Source organism: Equus quagga, chromosome 10, assembly GCF_021613505.1.
Source record: "Equus quagga isolate Etosha38 chromosome 10, UCLA_HA_Equagga_1.0, whole genome shotgun sequence".
NCBI classification, from domain to species: Eukaryota; Metazoa; Chordata; class Mammalia; order Perissodactyla; family Equidae; genus Equus; species Equus quagga.
The window spans coordinates 111,407,981-111,428,754 of NC_060276.1; the positions used below are offsets into that span (position 1 = coordinate 111,407,981).

Genomic DNA, 20,774 nt, shown 5'->3' on the forward strand with positions numbered 1-20,774 from the left:
TATGAGGCTGAGCAAGCTCATGAAGCCTCAGCTTCCTCACCTATCAAACGTGGACGATAATCTCATCTCCCTGCATCTCAGGGTTGCTAATTTCACCTGAGTTATCATAAGTGAGAACAATTTGAAAAATACAATGTACTTTACAAATTAAAGGAATTACCCAAGGAGAGAATCATGACTGTGAGCTAAGTTCTTGGCTTATGCTGGATTCCTGGATCTACCCCAAACCAACTCAAATCATGTTTTGATTAGTGGCTCTGGCTTCCTAACTGCCATTTAGATAGAGATATTATAGGGAATTCTGGGCTAGGACAAAACTATTTGTGATCTGGCTTTGCACTTCTAAAACCCCTCCCCCTGCTTCTTCCCCAATTCCCAACAAACGCCAAGAGATGTGCACTTGGATCCCTGAGCCTGGTCTGAACTGGGATGGGGCTGGTCTTCAGGGTGGAGGTGGGGTAACTGACCTATAACCTTATTAGAATTCGCTGGCCATTGTACAGGAATATTTCTCATACTAATAGCTTTGGAATCTGGGCTGAAAATTCTTAACTTGTTGCAAAATAAAAATATATGAGAAGATTCAAGAGCTTAAAGCAAACACAATAAATGCCAGCGATGCATGATGTCCCTGATTATCTAAGCCACAGGCCAGAGAATGTATTAATATGACAGCACAGATCTGTGACTAAAGCAGTGAGGTGAGAGGTCCTTTAGAGATGGAAACAGATTGGACTGCATAATGGTCAGAGTTGGATGAGATTAAAATACTGTCTGAGATACTTGATCAAGGAGATGACACAAATAATCCATTTTAAGGCTTTTAAGGAAAACAGTTCAGTGAAAATTGTGAGCTTAATGGATTTGGTCATTTGGTCAACAAGAGCTGGACTTTGTCTAATTTACTCATAATCCTCAGTGTGAGAACAATGTCTTGCATATAGTAGGTGCCTAATAAATAATTATTTAATAAATAATAAAGTATTGCATTGATTTTGTGACCAATGAACGGAAACTCACCTGCTGCTGGAATGTCCAAGATGAACTCTCATTCACCAGGGCCTCACTCCAGGTGGCTTTTCATCATTGGATATCTTGCCTGAGCTTCTTCACAGCATATCCATTGGCTTTCAAAAGGAAAGGTTTCAATAGGACATGCCCCAGTGCATAAACATTAAGTTTCTGCTGCATCTCATTTACTGATGTCCCATTGGCCAAGCAAGTCACATGGCTAAGCCCAGAGTCAATGTGGGAGGGGATTAGACAAGAGTGCAAATATTGGAAAGTGGTTCATTGAACGCCACCAATGTAACGGTCTCCTACAAGGCTGGTTCCTGTCTCCAGCCACATGTGGAGCCCTGTTAGTCTCTATTATTCTACAAGAGCTGAACACTGGTTCATGTCTTCCTGCTTCCACATAGAGTCCACGACCTATGTGGCTTTGGTCTGATTACCATTTTGAGTTTTGGTTCTGTTTCTGATACATGGAAATGTTTATGTTCTTTTTTGCTTTAAATCACAGCTATAACATTTCAATTTTCTCATTTATATTATATCTCATTTTTCTATTTGAAGCAGAATGAGGAGTGAGGAGTCTCAAAATATTAACTGAAAATGTCATCTTGGATGGAAGTCTGGCTCAACATCAAGTCCATTTTTCTTAGTAAGATCCTCCACCAGTCTGCTCCAACCTTTACTGGAAATGCCACCCTTTTCTTGTCTGAATCCTTCCTCTTCTCTTCCCCTGTGTAATTGCACAACAGTGTGCCCTGGACAGTCAGCACCTGTCTCCGTACCTTGTTCAGGTTGTTCTTGGAATGATCTTGCTCCCAATAGTTGAATGGGCACCCTTTCCTTCTACTAGCTAAATGCTGGCAGCCAGAAATACTCTTTCCCACTGAACTCACAGTATTTTTCTTGTATTTCTTTTATGGCCATTATCACTTTCTATCTTTTATCATAGGTATTTACATATGCTTTAAGTCTGTCTTGGTTCCTTGGGAGTAAAGCTCATACCAGATTTTCCCTGCCTTGTGCTTGTACATAGATAGCAGGTTCTCAATACAACTGTGTTGCCTTTCTACTCCAAGATTATTCATGGGAGCTAATTTACATATGAATTTGCAAACAGTTGAATTTCAAGGGAAGGTGATATCCACATTTATTTTACACGTTCTCCATTTATAGGACATTCTACACTACAACTGGTACTGATTGCCCTCATATTTTATTAACTGTGATCAGAATACAGTGCATGTAAGTATTTTAGTCTAATTCTAGTGGTTTCTAAGAAAATTCTCTAATGGCATACCTTGATTCCATACATTTAGGCAGAACACTATGATTAGAATTATCCCCAGATTTATAGCTTAATCCTGCTGCTACAACTTTCTTTTGACTTTTAGAAAATAGCCTTACCTAGAGACCTTTGCTTAAGGTTTAATTGATTATAAATGGAGACTTGTATCCATGTGAAATTAAGAGCCATGTGCAGAATCTTGATTTATTTGTCTTTTAATACTCAGTGCCTAGGTCTAAGACTGGAGCATGTTCAATGTTTTCAGACTTTGTTGGAACCTATAGACTTTGTTAGAACAACCTGCAGTTTTCTCAACCCCCTCCCCCACAGAGACTCAGCAACAGTGTGCCTTTATTAATATCTATTTATAAAGGTCAGCCTATTCTACAGTATTTAAAACACAAAGAACCTTTCAAGAAGAGGGGATTGTTTTTTACTATTGGTATATATAAAGCTATTTATAAAAGTTAGGAAAAATAAAAAGCTTTTAAAACATAGGGACTATGTTTAATATTCCTTGAATTCCCCACAAAGCCTTTTACAGAGTAGTCACTCAGTAAATGCTTGATGACAATGATAGAAAATATTTGTTCTGTTTTGAAAAAAAGATCACAACTCCTTTGAAGGAGTATTGGCATCAGGATCTTAGAAGATTCATGGTAGAATTTCAAATGTGTATTGTGATCAGAACTATGGCAGTGGCAAACCAAGGGCTCAATAAATCGGGCATAAATCTCATTTATACTTTCCAGGATTTCTACCCACACTCTTCATCTTAAAACCTATTGCAAAAATGAAAAGGAGACAAAAGCTATGCAGTACCATCTGGTAGTGTTCGTGTTATCTGTGGAACCAACTGCAAATTATTAATCTTGAATAAGTATCCTTGAGTCTTCATCACATTTATCCTCTGATGTTCAATACCAACACAGGGCGGAGAACCTATTCTATCTTGAGCCTTACTCAAAGTTAACTCATTATATACTTCAAATCCTATGACCCAAAATGCCCTTTGAATTATACCATTGCGCTGTAGTTTTTATAAGGTACATTCCATGAAATATTTTCAATACATTTTATTGGGTATGTAATATGTGTCATGGATTTGCTGGAATTGAATAAAGAAATTCATTAATACAACTAAAACTTATTCAATGTCTATTACCAGGACAGACCCTGCCTTAGTTTACTATCTGGCTGGGAAGGCAGACACTTAACAAGCAAATACAATTGCCGGTTTTCAGAAAGAAGTCCACGTGAGACCCCCAACAAGACACAAGTCTTCAAGGATCAGTTTGAGAATGAAGGGGAATGGCAGCCAGACAAACAACTTGCAAATCACTGATAAATGCTATACCAGTATATAGCCAAAGTACTATCAAAATACAAAAGAGGGAGGATTTAATTCTCTGTGGAGGCTTGGGGAGGGCATCAGAAAGGAGCTGAAATCTTCAGGGATGAATAGGCTTTCTACAGGCTTAAAAGGGGTGCTGGCGATGGTGCTCAGGAAGGCATTTGCTCTCGAAAGTGTATGCATGGCAGGGCTGGGGAACTCCAAGTATCAAGTGTGAGGGGTGGATGACCATCAGACCACTCCCACTGATTTATTAGCCTCTCGGCCAAGCACCACCATAGCCACATAGCCATTGAACCAGTTTGAGTGGGAGCTGATATTTCAGTCCAGACCTGAGATTTTTTTTCTCCGGAGTGTAGGGTTGCCAGATAAAATACAAAATGCCCAGTTAAATTTGAATTTAAGGTAAACGACGAATATTTTTTTAGTAACGTCTCCAATATTTGGGACATATATATATATATATATATATATAAATTATTTGTTTACCTGAAATTCAATTTTTTAAAAAATTTGATTTGATTTCACTTTTTATTTTGTGTATTTTTATTTGCTACATCAGGCAATCCTACCAGAGTTTAAGAACCAGCACGGTTCTGTTGTGGCACAGATAATCACAAACAAAACGCCACTATGACCCCGGCTTTCTGTAGCCTTCCTACCCAATCAAAAGCCAGAGAGACCAGGCTTCCAGAAGAGACGCTGTAACCAGGCAACCAAGGCGCGAAACAACCTGACAGTCCTCAGACTCCCGGTTCAGAAGTGCGGTGCATCCTGGGAGTGAGTTTTCTAAGTTCGGATTCGCCTCCAAAGGCCACCAGACTACAACTCCCAGCAGCGCTATAGGGTCGCTGCGAGGCACGCTGGGAATTCTGGCCTTACCCTGCAGAAGGGTTCTAGAGGGCTGCTTATGTAACAAGAGACCAGGGCCAATTTTGAGATTCGCAACATTAGGAATTCACATAAAAGGTTAAACCTATGATTACCGCTTCCAATGCAGGGAAAACAACTCTTCTGGAACATCATGGAAACACGTGCATGCGCACACTGACATAACCGCCCGCGCTGGAAGGGTGGGGACTGAGCGACGCTCCCTGCACGTGACACAAGCGCCTCTTTGTGATTGGCTGCCTTGGGGGCGCGGCGCTCGGGCGCGGACGCCTCGGATTGGTGTTTCTAGGCAGCGGGGTGGGACTATGGTTGCAGCCGCGGGAGGTCCGGACACTGGCGGCCATGGAACTTGCCGGTAAGTGCGCGTCTGACCTCCCTGCGCGGGCACTCTCAACCGCTTCCGGATGGGACTGGGCTGCTCCCATGGGAGCTGGGCTGGCGGTGGAGGGGGCGAAGCCTCCCACGCTTGAGGCTCGGAAGTCGAGGTCGAAGGTCTCCAGAGTCGAGTGGGGCTGAGGGTTCGCTGGGGCGGCTGTGCTGGAGCCGGTTCCGCAGAACTGAGGCGGGCGGGGCGGAGGCTCTGGGACCCCGGTCTCGGGCCCCTGTTGGCTCTCGGGCTATTTTTCTCGCTTTGGGCCCGGCGAGATGCCGCCAGACTCCGGCAGGTTCGCTGTCTGAGCGGGGTCGCCCCTTCCTTGGCCCTGGCGCTCCCCAGCGACCTCTCAGTGAGTGAAGGCGGGGCAGTGTCCAGGAGGTGGATGGAAGCACCGTCTTCTTGACCCCTCGCCCCCGCCGGGTCTCCCTAAGGCTTCTCTGGAGCCTCTGCTGCTGTGACTGCCCAGGGACTCGCTGGCGATTGTCGAGAATTTTATGGCCATCTGGCGTTTGCCGCTTAAGTGGCTGTCTGGGGACGTTGGACAAATCGCTCAACTTGCCTGGCTTCTCATTTTCAAAATAAGAGAGGTGTTTAGTAGATTTCCAAGCCTCTCTTCAGCTTTAAAATCCAAGAGTCTGTGATTGTGCTGTTTGTTGAGCTTTTACTCCCTAAAGATGTTGGGCGTGATAACCTGATGGAAGTAGGTGGACTCCTCACAGAACATTGCAGGTTAATGACAAAACTTTAAATGATTTCGTTTGGTTCTTTACTCACTGTTTCGTTATCATTCGTGTTTTTAAGTTGAATGGAACTGGAAACCTGGGTGAGAAAATGTTAGTGAAGGCACTTAAAAGTCGAAACTTGGAGAATCTCAATTTTTGGTGATATTGAATCTTAATTAATAAATTCAGGTCAACGAACACTTATTGAGTATTTCTGAGAATATATTTAAAATATAGATGAGTTTGTTGGAGAGAATCGATAGTTAAGACTTTGCATATGCAGTTAATTTGCCTTTTCTGAGTTTGCAGGTGAGATCAGAAACTCAGACCTTTAGGATGGCTTCCCATTGTAAGGCAAGTTTCTAGGGGCGAGGAAATCTCATTTGTAAAGCTGAGGAAGACTGATTAGCTTTCCAAGACTCTCTTTAGCTTTAAAAGTCTAAGAATCTGTAATAGTACTGAATATTGAGTGGGCATTTTTGCTGATAAGGAGCTAGGGGACCCCTGAGAGAAACATTTCCTACCTTAGATGTGGAAAATGGCCCCACATCCAGCCCATCTCTTCTTTAGTCTTTGTCTTCAAGCTCCAAACTGAAAGGTGGAACACTCATGGAGGAAAGGCCTACATAACTGAAGGCAAGGTTAAGAAAATGAAGGGAACAGTTTGATCATCTCCTTCCTTGAATAAGGAGGGAGAAAATGTGGATGTCTGCAGCATGTGCTACAGGTGACACTTGACAAAACTGCTCTCAAAAAGACAGTTCTAGCTCCAGGTATATTTTAGGGTAACCACAAAATTAATACTGGCAGAACTTTATGAGATGCATTGAATCTGTGGCTAAGCTCTACAGTGGGGTTGGCAGACTTTTTCTGTAAAGAGCCATATATTTAATTATTGGGATGAACTGGTTTGTTAGCATGGCAAATTATTACATACTGTGGTGTAACAAGCTTATTTTTTAAAAGTGTGTGTAGCAGTATTTTTAAAGCAAAATTAAGATCTAAGGACGTTGTGGAATCTAGTTTTGCTGTGTGGCACAGTAAATGCTAAGAAAGTAAATGTCAAATGAGTAAATTCATTACATACTTTGTTTTATTTCTAGGGGAAAAGCTAGCAAATGTACATTAACATTAGAACAGTATTTGTATCTGGACTTGGACTATGGAATGTATTTTGTCTCTGAGCTGAGATCCCGTTTTACTCTCTTTTTCAGGTACTAGACGACACATAACTGGGTTGCTCTAAGGACTAATGCCTAAACCATCTCAGCATGGCCTATAGAGGAGATGGGCCTGGCCAGCCTCTCTCAGATGCGCTCTCCCGTGTTAGCCCTGGAAGTCATTCCACATATAGAACCCATACCCATAATATATGCATGGTGTCGGACTTTTTCTACCCAAATATGGGAGGTGTGGAAAGCCACATTTACCAGCTCTCTCAGTGCCTGATTGAAAGAGGGCACAAAGTCATAATTGTCACCCATGCTTATGGAAATCGAAAAGGCATCCGTTACCTCACTAATGGCCTCAAAGTCTATTACTTGCCTCTGAAAGTCATGTACAACCAATCTACAGCCACGACCCTCTTTCACAGTCTGCCATTGCTCAGGTACATATTTGTTCGGGAGAGAGTCACGATAATCCATTCACATAGTTCTTTTTCTGCCATGGCCCATGATGCCCTCTTCCACGCCAAGACAATGGGGCTCCAGACAGTCTTCACGGACCATTCCCTTTTTGGATTTGCTGATGTCAGCTCGGTGCTTACAAACAAGCTTCTAACTGTGTCTCTTTGTGACACAAACCACATAATTTGTGTCTCTTATACTAGTAAGGAAAACACTGTGCTAAGAGCAGCACTGAATCCTGAAATAGTGTCCGTCATTCCTAATGCGGTAGATCCTACTGACTTCACTCCAGACTCATTTAGAAGGCATGATAGTGTAATAACTATTGTTGTTGTCAGCAGACTTGTTTACAGAAAAGGTAATGAAATGATAGCTACAATTGCACTGCACAGACTTTTCTTGTAGAAAGCTGTTGAATACTTGTATGTAATGATTGTTTGGCTTTTCATTTTGTTTCATGGTTTTATAATTACTTCTGCATTAAATAGCAAAGAAAGGTCTGACATTGTTTTATACTTCCAAAAAGAAGTTTTTGGAACAGTGGTGAATGTTGCCCCCCCAACCTTTGATGTCTTAATAGTAGTTAAAAATAAAAATAAAAACTTGATGCTGTTTAATGCATCAGCTCTTCTTAAAAGTTAAAACAGCCCTGTACATGTAGTAAGAAGTACAGTGCCGAGCCCCCCACATAACCCTTTCTTTCTGATTGCAAAAGTAATGTCTTTTCATTCCAGATATTTTGAAAACTAAGAAAAGCCCAAAGGTGAAGACTAAAATCGGCTGTAACTGTGCTATTCAGGGATAACCCTAATGAATATTTTGATTTATGGCTTTCCTGTCTTTTTTATGCATATACTCAAAATCACTGAGCTTGTTCTCCATGTTACTGTTTTGTAGCTTGCTTGTTTCATTTAACCATAGATAAGACGTTAATAACATTGGCAGGTAAGTGATGAAGGAAGGGGGATTAGACGGCCCGGAGGCTGATCCTGGCTCTATCCCTTTGTGTAATCGGGGACAGGCTACTTAACATCTCTGAGTCTCAGTATTTTCATTTGTGTAATTTGGGCAACAGTGGAATATTGTGAGGGTTCTGTGATGATTCCTATGAGTTCCTTAGTCCAGTTTGTACTTGATAAGTGTCTGCCGTTATCAAGGAGGATTTTCGTTCTAGTGCCTCTGCAGCACGTAACAGACACCACGGTAGAATTTGTAGAGCCTCGTTTACTAAAAGTCTGAAACAGTCTGGGTATTCAAAGCATAAATGGTCTACTGGGTGGGATTTGAAAACCTGTCCAGTAATCAAAATTTCACCTGAAGTAGGAAATCATTTAAAAGATAATATATATGCCTCCTTAAATATATGAATTTAACTCAAAATATTATTACCATGCACTGAATTGCCAATAGTTTGTGGACCTGCAGGCTTAAGAGTACTGGTCCACTGATTTGAGTTGCATCATCTTTCTTACACAGTCACCTTCAAAAAGCATAACTTACAGTTGCTAATTTGGATTTCTTTTAAGCGGGATGAGAACCTAAAGGCGTATGAAGTAATGTGCGTCCGGATCTTTAATTTGTTTTTGATCTTATACAGTGGTTTAGGATACCCTCTAATCTGACAAGAGCTTTTTTTCTGTGACTTCCCTTTATTGAATTTTCCAAACTGTTCAGCTTAGTTTCATAGAAACTCATTTTGTCAGTTGATGTGCTGCTTAATTAAATTATCCAATACAATAACAAGTACGGCTGGCATCAAACAGATTTGTGGACAAATGCAGCAGATTCTTGGTAAGCATGGAGCTCAGTGGTGGGATTAGAAGTGTACCAGTGTAGTAGGGAGTGGCCTAAAATCCATATGGGGGCCTTGGTCAGTATGGTTTATGTTTGGAATGGGGAGCTTTGGTTGATCCGGCAAGCCACTTAAGCGGAGATTGCTGCCTCTTAACTACGTTTTCTGGGGTGAAGGCAGTGACGTGCTTTTATTCTTTAATCAAGAAGATGTGAATGGATCAGCCTTCTGTATTCTGAATCCCTTTTGTGATATTGGTGATTGTTTGCCGTAACTTAGAAAATGTGCCTAATCTGTTTTTTAATCAAATATTTTACCTTTGTGAAATAGCTAGCTAAGAAAGAATATGATGCATGTATGGTGGAGGATCAGAGCAAAATTAACTATTTGTACAAAGATTAAGCCTGTTACCTTTACTAACTATGGTATTTTAACCAGCTGAGCTAACCACCAACAGTGAAGGTACAGCCTTTCCTTTTCTCAGTTAAATAACTGAACAAATATTTATTGAGCCCTTTCTGTATGCCAGGCACCATGCAAAAAGTAACATTCTGAGAAGGAACGGCCACATCTGTAGCCCAAAAGTCAGTAGTACTAATGGTCCATTAATTATTAACAAATTAATTTCATTGGGAGGCATTCGTTTGGACCAGTATCAAAGGCCCTTGGGAATGTATTAAGTGGGAGAGAGGATAAATCAAATTCTTATTGCCCAGTTTCCTGGCTGGCTTCCTCCCTCTTCTCTCGAGCCGATTTTCCTCTCAGTCAGGGTTTCACAGTGCTCCTGTGCTGGGGCAGGCACACCCCGCTTCTTGCTGTGGTGGTAATAATTACATTTATGTTCTGCAGTTGATAAAGCCTGTGCATGGTACAGTACCTCACTTCACCTTCCCAACAACTGTAGGGTAGATGTTATCTGCATGTAACAGACAAAGAAACTGAGTCTCAGAGAGGGTAAGTAACTCGCCCAGGTTACACAGTAAGTAACAGATGACAAACACAAGTTCAGCTCTTCTTGAGTTAAGGTCTCCCGTTCCTTCCACCCCCAGCCCAGCCGCCATTATCCTGGGTATAGATTCAGAGAGTCTTTAAAATATTGTTAGACTGAGCTTTAAAAGCAGTTCAAATCAGGAATTTTCCTTGTCCATTTTGTGTAATATGGCAATTGAAAGTCTTTTTGTATGTTCTGTTGTGTTAGACTCTTCTTAGAGGCCCTGGAACATTTTTTATTGTGGGGGGAAAAAGCCCTTTATTTTTAGAATATAGATCATTGATAGTATTAATCAGTTCCATTTCTTATAAGATAGTTGTCAGGATTAAATGACATAATGCATTTAAAGTACCTTGCCTGACATAGCACTCGGTAAATGTTAGCTATTGTCAGCAATTATGATTATTACTCTATATGTGTTGTTTTTTTCATTTGAAGAATGGGTTCTTAACCTTTGTATTAAAGGAGAGAGTGAGAAGGAGAGGGGAAAGAAAGGAAATGAACGGAAAGGATTATAGGCTAAATGTCAGAAGTCATTAGGCCACGTTCTGGTTTATCTAGAAATCCAAATGATAGATTTGGTAATAGACTTGAAACAATGATAGCTAAGATTTTAATGAGAAGCTTTCATAATTCAGAAAAGCCACGTGTGAACATATTTTTGCTAATCATATTTTGAAAATAATAGTTTACTTAATAAATCCTACTTTAGATTATTTAATAAAAATGACCCTATGTATATTATTTCCCCCACCATCTTTTTTATAATTGATCTGCCTATATTTAGGAGGATTGGTAGAAGTACAATTCTTGTTTGTGTGTGTGTATGCATTTCTTTTCTTTTTTTTTTTTAAAGATTGGCACCTGGGCTAGCTGTTGCCAATCTTTTTTTTTGTTTTTTTTTTTCTGCTTTATCTCCCCAAACCCCCCCTGCACACAGTTGCACATCATAGTTGCACGTTCTTCTAGCTGTGGGATGGGGGATGCCGCCTCAACGTGGCCTGATGAGCGGTGCCATGTCCGCGCCCAGGATCCGAACCCTGGGCTGCCGCAGCGGAGCATGTGAACTTAACCACTTGGCCACGGAGCCGGCCCCAGCATTTCTTAAATTAATAAACTTTAACTGGGTTATTTTACATTTACTTTTACTTTATATTATCTGAGGTTATATTTACATAGTATGAGAAAAGTGTTTCATTTAAAAAAAGAAAAAAGGAACCAAGATGCATCCCTTTGTCTGTGGACCATAATGATCTGGCAGTTGAGGTCCTGCTACCTTCATTTGCTCTCATTCAGGGGAAGTGGGCCACAGCAGGTTTGGATGGACTATGCTTTTAAATTTTGCTGATACCATAGTGTGTACTGCAAAATCCTCTGTACAAACTGCATTCTGAACAAAGTGGAGGCAGCACTTACACTTTGTGCTTAGCCCTTTCCTGTGGCATGAAGTGGAATCATAGACGGGTAGAATCTTAGAGCTGGAAGAGACCTTGGACTTTAGGTGCGTAGGTCTCTTCACTTTCTCCATCAGGAAACTTTCCCATGATCAAAGCACTTGCTTGTAAAAAGGCTGAGACGAGCCCTAGATCTCTGGTCAGCTCTGCTGTCCTGCTCTGTGGAAGACTTTAACTCAAATGTTAGGTATCTCAGATACCCTTTTTTAGAAGTAGGCGATACGTAAACAAGTGAATAACTTAAAGAACATTATGTTGAAATGAAACAGAATAGTCTACATATTGGATGTGTGGAAGGTAACAATGGATGTCAGTGTATGTCTCTTCAAGAATTGCCACTTTGGGGGACCGCTGGCAGTTTGTGAACGAGTCCACCCTCCCAGGAAAGGTTTATGAGAATGAATTTCTTTACTTAACAAGGGCATAGCTAATACTTTTCAAAATGAGTGGATTCTCAATAGTTCTGATGAATTTTTTTGTTTAAATATTAATATCTCCAATCTTCAACTTTATTTTATATTTTCAGGGACTGATTTGCTTAGTGGTATAATACCTGAACTCTGTCGGAAATATCCAGATTTAAATTTCATAATTGGAGGAGAGGGACCAAAGAGAATCATTTTGGAGGAAGTACGAGAAAAATACCAGCTTCATGACAGGTATTGATGGATTCCATATTGTCTTGGGTGAGAAAACATCAATTACCTAACTTTGGTTTTGGCTTCATGCCTGTCTTAAGTGGGCTGCTGCTTCTACATGTACTTGATGTGAAAATGTAGAGCAAGGCCTTTTAAAAAAAATCCCTATAAAATGGGAACCCTAGGTAAAAAATTCACAAGTTTATTTTTTCTGTTAGCTCAATATTGTTTGACTTTAGGGGGCAGTGATTGGAGGCACCCTAGAAAGCACCAAAAAATAACCACTTTGACTGGAAATGTTTGCAGATTTTTAAGCCATACTCAGTTGGGATTTAAATAGCATGGCCCAAGTCATGTAAATTCCTCTGCACATACAGATTCGAACATTTCTCTTCGTCAGGAACTTAGACTACATGCGAGGTGTGTGTGTGTGTGTGTGAAGCATCAATTTAAAAGAGGCATTTTTCTGTTTAGAAATGATAGTTTAACATTTACTCATCAAAGTATATTAATATTTTCATTAAATGCAAACTGATTTTGGAGAAGAGGAAATTTGATATGTGTGACAAAAACTAGAAATATGTTTAGCTATATGAGTTTTAACCAAATAGCTGTAAGACTGTTTTTTTTAGATTAGAATTTGGTGATATTAATCTTTTGAAGTGGAAAACATTAGAACCAATAAGAATCTTAAGTATAATGTGAATAGCACATTTGGCTTATAAATTATATTTCTTTTATAGCATGATTTTCACTCCCCCCTTTCTTCTCTCATTTCTGCAATCAGAGTGCGTCTCTTGGGAGCCTTAGAACACAAGGATGTTAGAAATGTCTTAGTTCAAGGACATATTTTTCTTAACACTTCCCTTACTGAAGCATTCTGCATGGCAATTGTGGAAGCAGCCAGTTGTGGTTTACAGGTAAAAAGCTTTGAGGGCTTACATCGTTCGGGTTTCTGTACTTGTATTTTGGGAAATAATCAGACACATTCTGTAATAATTTTTTAAGTTGATTTGGCTTATTTTCCTGAGATATGAATTTTGATGGATAATGTCTTCTTTTTTTCTTTTTAAGGTTGTAAGTACCAGGGTTGGTGGAATTCCTGAAGTACTTCCAGAAAATCTTATTATTTTATGTGAGCCTTCTGTAAAATCTTTGTGTGAGGGATTGGAAAAAGCTATTTCCCAAGTGAAGTCAGGAGCATTGCTGGCTCCAGAAGATATCCATGACATTGTAAAGACTTTCTACACCTGGAGGAATGTTGCGGAGAGAACTGAAAAAGTATGTCATATGCTAAGAAAAGGGCATTTGAAGATTGTGTGTGAATTCTTCCTGGATGTTTAATGTACACATTTGCTTTGTCTTATATCGGTTTACCATTTCTATTCTGTTCCTTAAGTTTATGAAGTCTCTTCCAAATGAAAAGAAATGAACTGTATCACTTTGGGTATATGCTAGGCTAAGTTTCTAGTCACATCATTGCATTTGACATCTGAAAATAACAGTAATGCAGTCTAGACTTTTCCTTAAATTGGACATAAGGAAGTTACTGGAAATTTTCTAGAAGTCACAACAATTAGAGGCAAAACTAATATTAAAATCTACTCTTAGACATTTTCTTGAATCTGTTTATAATTCTAAAGCATATCGGTCTATTAGAAAATATATGGTTTTATGTAGCCTATCACAGCAACTTTATAACTTGTAAATATTTAATTTAGGCTACTTCCTAAAACTCTTACATCACTTGCCAACTACTGCAGTTTTCTGCAGGAAAAGGATTTTTGCATCTTTTGGCTCATTGAGAACATAAGTTAGAATTAAAATACTCATGACAAATGTTGGAAATATGATCACAAATAAAAAGCAGCAAGAGAATTTCCAAAAGGACAAGTACAGGAAATAGATTAGTACCCTTAGATGGGAGAGTACAGTTGTGGGAAGTGCTTCCTGATTTCGAGTTAGGGACTTCATTTATTCTACCTGGTTTCATCCTTTAAGTACCTCTCATTACTTCGTCTGCCTCATGCCTCTTCTCACCACATAACAAGCTGGATGGAAACACTCTGCTTCTTAGTCTATAGAAATTGTGAATCAGAAAGACAGTCCCTTGGGAACATGGGGCAGCTAGTAGTTTAGACTAGTGCTTTATATTGTCATTGTATTCAGTGGAACAGCAAGTTTCTAGCCGGAAGTAGAGAGCAAGATGGAGCTGAGTAAGCAGAATAGCTCTTTACTGTAAGGCTTTCCTCTTGGGTTTAAATTGTAAATTCCTGTATGTAAGATGAACCCATATGTAAATATAAGTGCAAAACAACCTCTTATCTCTAAAAATTGTCATATCCATTTGATACTTGAGTTAACAATCAAACAGTTTTGACTGAAATATCTCTGAGACACTCTCACGTAGAAGTTTTACAGTGTCTCCACTCATAGGAAATAACTACTTTCTTTGTTTTCCTTTGGAAGTTGAAATGTAGCATTGATTACCTGCTGGGAGTGCCTGTCAGAATCGCCCACGTAGCTTTTTCAGGATCTCTTCATTTCATCTTCCTGTCCCCCTGCCTGCCCAGCCCACGTTCTTTTTTTTTTAAGATTTTATTTTTCCTTTTTCTCCCCAAAGCCCCCCAGTACATAGTTGTGTATTTTTAGTTGTGGATCCTTCTAGTTGTGCCATGTGGGATGCTGCCTCAGCATGGCTTGACAAGCGGTGCCACATCCGCGCCCAGGATCCCTTCCGGTGAAACCCTGGGCTGCCAAAGTGGAGTGCGCGAACTTAACCACTCGGCCACGGGGCCGCCCCACACTCCCCAGATTCTAACATGACCCTTTCGGAGCAGAGGTGGCATTTGGGAATGGTTGGCAGGAATATTTGGTTGGATGGGCTTTTTCGGTGATACTGACCCCACTCTCTACCCTGGTTGAGAACCACAGCTCTGTAAGTTGTGACTTCACCCTCTTGATCAACATTGTGTAAGCCTCAGAAGTCTGAGCTACTGTACATGGAATTTCAGGGGCAGAGACCTATGGTGACCCTTTATCAGCATATGTTAAAAGAGCTAATTAGGGTTTTTTTTTTTTAAGATTTTATTTTTTCCTCTTTCTCCCCAGCCCCTGGTACATAGTTGTATATTCTTCGTTGTGGGTCCTTCTACTTGTGGCATGTGGGATGCTGCCTCATCGTGGTTTGATGAGCAGTGCCGTGTCCGCGCCCAGGATTTGAACCAACGAAACACTGGGCCGCCTGCAGCGGAGCGCGTGAACTTAACCACTCGGCCACGGGGCCAGCCCCAATTTAGGATTTTTTTAAACTACAAATTTTCTTTTAGTTATGCTTAATAGTAAGCATATTTAGTACATGTGAATTTTTTTCTATTTTATACACTAAAGTGATTTATAGTATACATTCAGGAAAAAGTTAAACCTTGTCTATAATGGATTGTCATCCCTCTCATTCTCTTCTTAGTAGTAAATTATTATTTTGTCACTTCAGCTCATAAATGAATTCACCTAGAAGTAAAGGTGGCCACACAGGTCAGCTTATAGTTGCTCTTTTCATTCTACCTGTTTCACACAGGACGTTTTGATCCTTTTCAATTCCTCCTTCTTTGTTTAACTATAATATTTAGAAAATTGATCAAGAAATTAAATCAGAGTTCATGCTGGAAACATACATATTCAGTTACAAACTGCCAGTGTCGGCATAATTCTCAACATAATCCTGATTAAAATGTATTCCAAATGTCCTCAGGGTAGAAGAGCTAGATGAAACCATCCTGTACCTTTCAAAGACCATTGGCCTGTAGAACTTGCACTGTGTGTCATAACTTTGAGTTCAAAAGGGGATGGTTTACAGGTCTGATACGTGAGAATGAGCACAAGTAGTGCTCAAATGCAATTAAAAACATTAATGCTGTCCTGTTTTATGTGTTCAAAATCAGCATGTTTAAAAGATGTTTATTTTTTAATATTTCAGAGTTAAGCCACCTAGTATCATTCTCAGCAATAAACTGTTTGGTTTGCCATTGTTTGACCTATACCATCTACTAAAATTCTCCCCATCTCTTTCCTCTCTTTTTGTTTGAAATCCATGAAATATTTCTGTATATTCTCACCATCTGTCCTCAGCAGCACGAAAGAAGAGCCTCTGTACCCAGAAGCATACTAGGTTGTAACTCTGATTGTGGTTGCTGTCTGCCAGATAGTGGTGAGAGCTTCTCAGCTGAGTCAAGGAATCTTAGAAGGCCAGTCTTGCTTCAAAGAGTCACTGCTGAATTAAATATGGCCTCGACAGGGGTGACCCAAAAAGTAGCTCCAGCTTCTCAGAACTTTGGAATTCTCATAGTTGGTTAAAATCGATGGTGATCTCTTAGCGGACAGGAGCCATGACGTATGTGTCTTTGTACTACATGGTGTCTAGCCCAGTATTTTGTCCAGAATAAGGACTCCATAAGTGTTGAATCAAATGGCAATAATCACTGTAATTAATTTATCACATCATTACTGTAACAACAACAATGAAATGTAAGTGACTTTTGTTTCTTCTGTTTACATCTGTAACATTTCTGGTCCATGCAGATTATTTATTGTGGGTCAGAGTGCTCATTCTTGGCCTCTCTCCTGCCAGGTATATGACCGCGTGGCAGAAGAAGCTGTGTTACCAATGGACAAACGACTGGACAGACTCATCTCTCACTGTGGCCCAGTAACAGGCTACATTTTTGCTTTGTTGGCTGTATTCAACTTTCTCTTTCTCATTTTCCTGAGATGGATGACTCCAGATTCTGTCATCGATGTTGCAATAGATGCCACAGGGCCAAAGAGTGCCTGGACTTATCAACACCCTTACAGTAAAAAAGAGAGAAACAGTAATGAGATGTCTAAAACCAGGTAGAAGAAAGCCTGGATTGTAAGATTTTAAACATTTGTAATAGTTCTATTAAGACTATTAAAAATAACTTTGCTTGTTTTTTCTTTTTTTTAGAGTTAATTTAGTAAGTTATGCTACCTCTATAGCATTCAATGTTTTATTTTGAGGAAAGATAAAAACTTATGCAATTCCTGAGTGTAGAAACTCCTTGCACTTATTTAAAATTTAGGAGAGAACATTTAAGCCACTCAGGTATGAAATTTTTCAGACTACTGAAATCCCTCTAGCAGAGATGTTTTAACATTATATTTTGGGAGCTTTGGGTGCTGAAGGGCCAAACGTTTTCTGGGCATTTTTTGGCCAGAAACATTTAAAATTTAAACATTTAAAATTTGGTTTTAAATGTTCTACCATTAATTAGACATTCACCAGATGTTTACAAGTTTTCTTTAGGAAAATACAACTACTATGTAAACTATTTTAAGTCACGTTCATACAGATTTATTAGACATTTAAGTCATGTTCTTAAACATTTATTGGGTATACTCAGTAAGTGTTACATATAATCAGCAGGTTCCTTGAGTAAAGTGGTCCGTCAGTTACCAGTATGTTTTAAGCACCTGCTATGTGTAGAACATTGAACTAGATCCTTCCGACCGTTAAGGACCAGGGGCACATTCACTCTTTATCACTCAAATGGTTCACTTCATTGTAGTGACAGTTGACATAAAATAGTAAAATATCCAACATGCCAAAAATGCTCATGCTTTTAATGCCAGGAAAAAGTTGCTGGCGTATTCCGAGTACTTCCTTGAGCCTGTTGTATGCATTCTCCTAGGTAGAGCCTTCATCTTCAGTTGTGTTTATGAAAATACATTTTGCTTTTGAAATACTAGGGACCGATATCACTGTTGATGATAGTGCAGAGAAGCCCTCCACGTCTTTCAGTGCATAGTGTAGTCCTTTGTAAATGCCTTCGTGTTTTCTGAGCAGGATGTATGAGGTGTGCCATCTCAAAATCAGCTGCTACCCTGTACCTTTGATAGAAGTCACTTCCCTTCCCCTGTGGCCTAGCTAATGTCTGATAAGTATTGTCAGTGTGCAAAAGTCTTTAACTCAGAAATGTTTTATTTATAGCACCTGAGTCTGAACATTTTAGGGACACAGTCTCTGTGGATGGATGTTGTTAACTGTAATTGTTGTTGCCCAGAGCCATGGGTTTTTAAACCCCACTTAGCCACATGGTGTGTCTTACTAATTCTTTGAACTCCTTAGAATAAGTTTTTGTGATAAAGGACTGTGAAATCGAAAGAATGAGGCACTTGTGGGTGCACTAGATAGATTCTGGCAGTATTGTGATTCTGTACAGGATTTTATTTTTAATGACAACGTTCACAAAACTTCTTTTTAAAAAGTATCTTAACATGGCTGTTGATGGTTGCCACTGATATATAAGAAATATATTTGTGTTTTGTACTAAAACACAAATGCAAGAGTGCAATTTTTAAAATCTAGAAGTTAGGGGTTCTTTTGTTAAAGAAAAATGGACTGACCCAAACCATTAAATCTTATTGGAATTTTTATGCATAGAAACTGACTTATTTAAATATGAAATAAACAGTGCCAATATTCATGATGAAGTGAGAAACTAACATTTGGTTTTATTTATTCTATTCAGCAATTATTCAACAATTTTTAAAGGAATACTACTGTTTTTTTCCTATATTTTTGTTTCTTAGCATTTTTTCAGAATTGTCATTTAATTATTAAATTGTCATTATTTCAGATGGAAATAGGATTTAAAGTTCTTCTTGCATGTAAAATATGTAATTTACAAATTTAAATTATTTTCCTTTTTTAACAAATAGAAGTAAATTTGCTTGTTCTAGTAAATCTTAATTTTCAGGCTTCCTGGATACCTTAATCGTAACCCTCAGTGTTGCACTGGTCAATATGTGGAAACATATTGTTCTACCCTGCTACTTAAATTTATTTGAAAGTGAACTTGCAGTGATGAAGAATTTATGAAAAAGATACTGTATTTCTTTTGCTGTTACAAAAAGTAGCACATGTAAAACTAATTTATGAAAACGTGCTACATGTCCCAAATAAAGACCAAAATGACATTTTGACAATTTTCTGAGTTTGTCTTGTTTTATGAACAGAAAATTATTTACTGGTTGAACAGCACTCCCCCTAACCCCCTCCCTTGCGTGCTTTCTTTTTCAGGGCAATTTGAGGTGTTGCTTGGTCTGTTAGTAAAACAGGAAATATCATTCAGATGATGAATTACTCTATCTTTTCTTTCTAGAATGCATTCTCTTTTACTCATGGACTAGCAAGTTCAGTTGTGCTTTTGTTTCCTGATCCAAATAAGGCCTTGTTTTTCACTGCACTAGTTGCCTCATGAGACAAGTGAATGCATCTATAAACTATTGTGTATGTGAACTATAAATTATACTTTATGTCTTGCAAGCTGTTGTAAAAGAAATTTGAATTTTGACTTTATTTACAGAAGCCCAGCTTCTCCCACCCCTTTTGTTGGAAGCGGTGGAAATCAGTCCACCTACATTGGTATGTTCTGATTTATCTTACACCAAAACTTATTTTTGGCAAAGTCAGGGGGTATCATAGGTCTGTGTTTACTTTTGTGTAGAATTTTTAAAGTCCTCTTTATCCTTCTCTGCGTTCCCAAAAGAATCTGACTAGATGTAAAATTATATCATCCTGTGACTGGATTTTTTTAGATGAAATTCTGAAAACTAAAGTTCTATACAGAATTTGATTTATAGTCACTTTGAGGAGTTGATTTTCCTTTATCCCGTATCATTTGTATTTGGCGATGGCTCAGTAGTTCTCCACTGGATGTGGAGAGGGGGTGCAAAGAGGGTGGTGATTTTGCCTCTTGGGGGACATCTAGCAATGTCTGGACACATTTCTGGTTGTTACAGCTGGATAAGAGTAGGGCATTGGCATTGAGTGGGGAGAGGTCAAGGATGCTGCTAAATATCCTACACTGCTTTTGGACAGCCCCCCACAACAAGGAATTCTCTGGCCCAGCATGTCAGTAGTGCTGAGGCTGAGAAACCCTGGTGCTGTATGTAGATTATTTCATCTCCTGTAAAAGATATCTTAAGTGAGCTTACTTCAGTAGCTTTTTACACCCATCTCAAAGGTAATGTTCAAATGCAGTAACAGCGGTCTCTCAGAAATAGTATCTCGGGGGCTGGCCCCGTGGCCGAGTAGTTAAGTTCGCGTGCTCCGCTTTGGTGGCCCATGGTTCGGATCCTGGGTGTGGATATGGCACCGTTTGTCAGGCCATGCTGAGGCGTCGACCCATATAGCACAACCAGAGGCACTCACAACTAGAATATACAGTTATGTACTGGGGCCTTTGGGGAGAAGAAAAAAAAAGATTGGCAACAGATGTTAGCACAGGTGCCAATCTTTAAAAAAAAAAAGAAATAGTATCTCAACCTTAAAAAAGTGAAGCTTCTCATGGCCAACTTTTCTGGTATGTAAAACAGGAAGGACAGCTGTGTTTTAAGTGACAATTAAGGCCAAAACAAGATTGAATAATACAGTCTACGTCAATGAGCTGACATGAGTAAATGATGGCCTTCTTAGAGTACAGTTGAAGAAAGAGACATGAAAAGAGCTAAAATACTTGTGTTCATCCATGTATTTTTGTACATTAGCACTCTAGCAGGTAATCTGAGCTTGGTAAAGTGAATCCTATATGTTAATATCTGTTCTTGA

General features: G+C 39.4%; 1 protein-coding gene across 3 annotated transcripts; it reads left to right on the top strand.

Annotated features, from left to right (window-relative positions):
• The first annotated feature begins 4,862 nt into the window (after nucleotides 1-4,862).
• Nucleotides 4,863-17,103, top strand: PIGA (phosphatidylinositol glycan anchor biosynthesis class A). Of its 3 annotated transcripts, none has more exons than XM_046674037.1 (6): nucleotides 4,863-4,899; nucleotides 6,857-7,628; nucleotides 12,034-12,166; nucleotides 12,933-13,065; nucleotides 13,220-13,426; nucleotides 16,773-17,103. In XM_046674037.1, the coding sequence occupies exons 2-6, from the start codon at nucleotides 6,914-6,916 to the stop codon at nucleotides 17,037-17,039; spliced, it is 1,455 nt and encodes a 484-aa protein (XP_046529993.1). In that variant the 5' UTR covers nucleotides 4,863-4,899; nucleotides 6,857-6,913; the 3' UTR covers nucleotides 17,040-17,103. The 3 variants fall into 3 exon arrangements, with proteins under 3 accessions (XP_046529993.1, XP_046529994.1, XP_046529992.1); XM_046674036.1 differs by lacking the exon at nucleotides 4,863-4,899 and adding an exon at nucleotides 4,940-5,649; XM_046674038.1 differs by lacking the exon at nucleotides 6,857-7,628 and having other exon boundaries at nucleotides 4,870-4,899.
• Nucleotides 17,104-20,774: the final 3,671 nt, after the last annotated feature.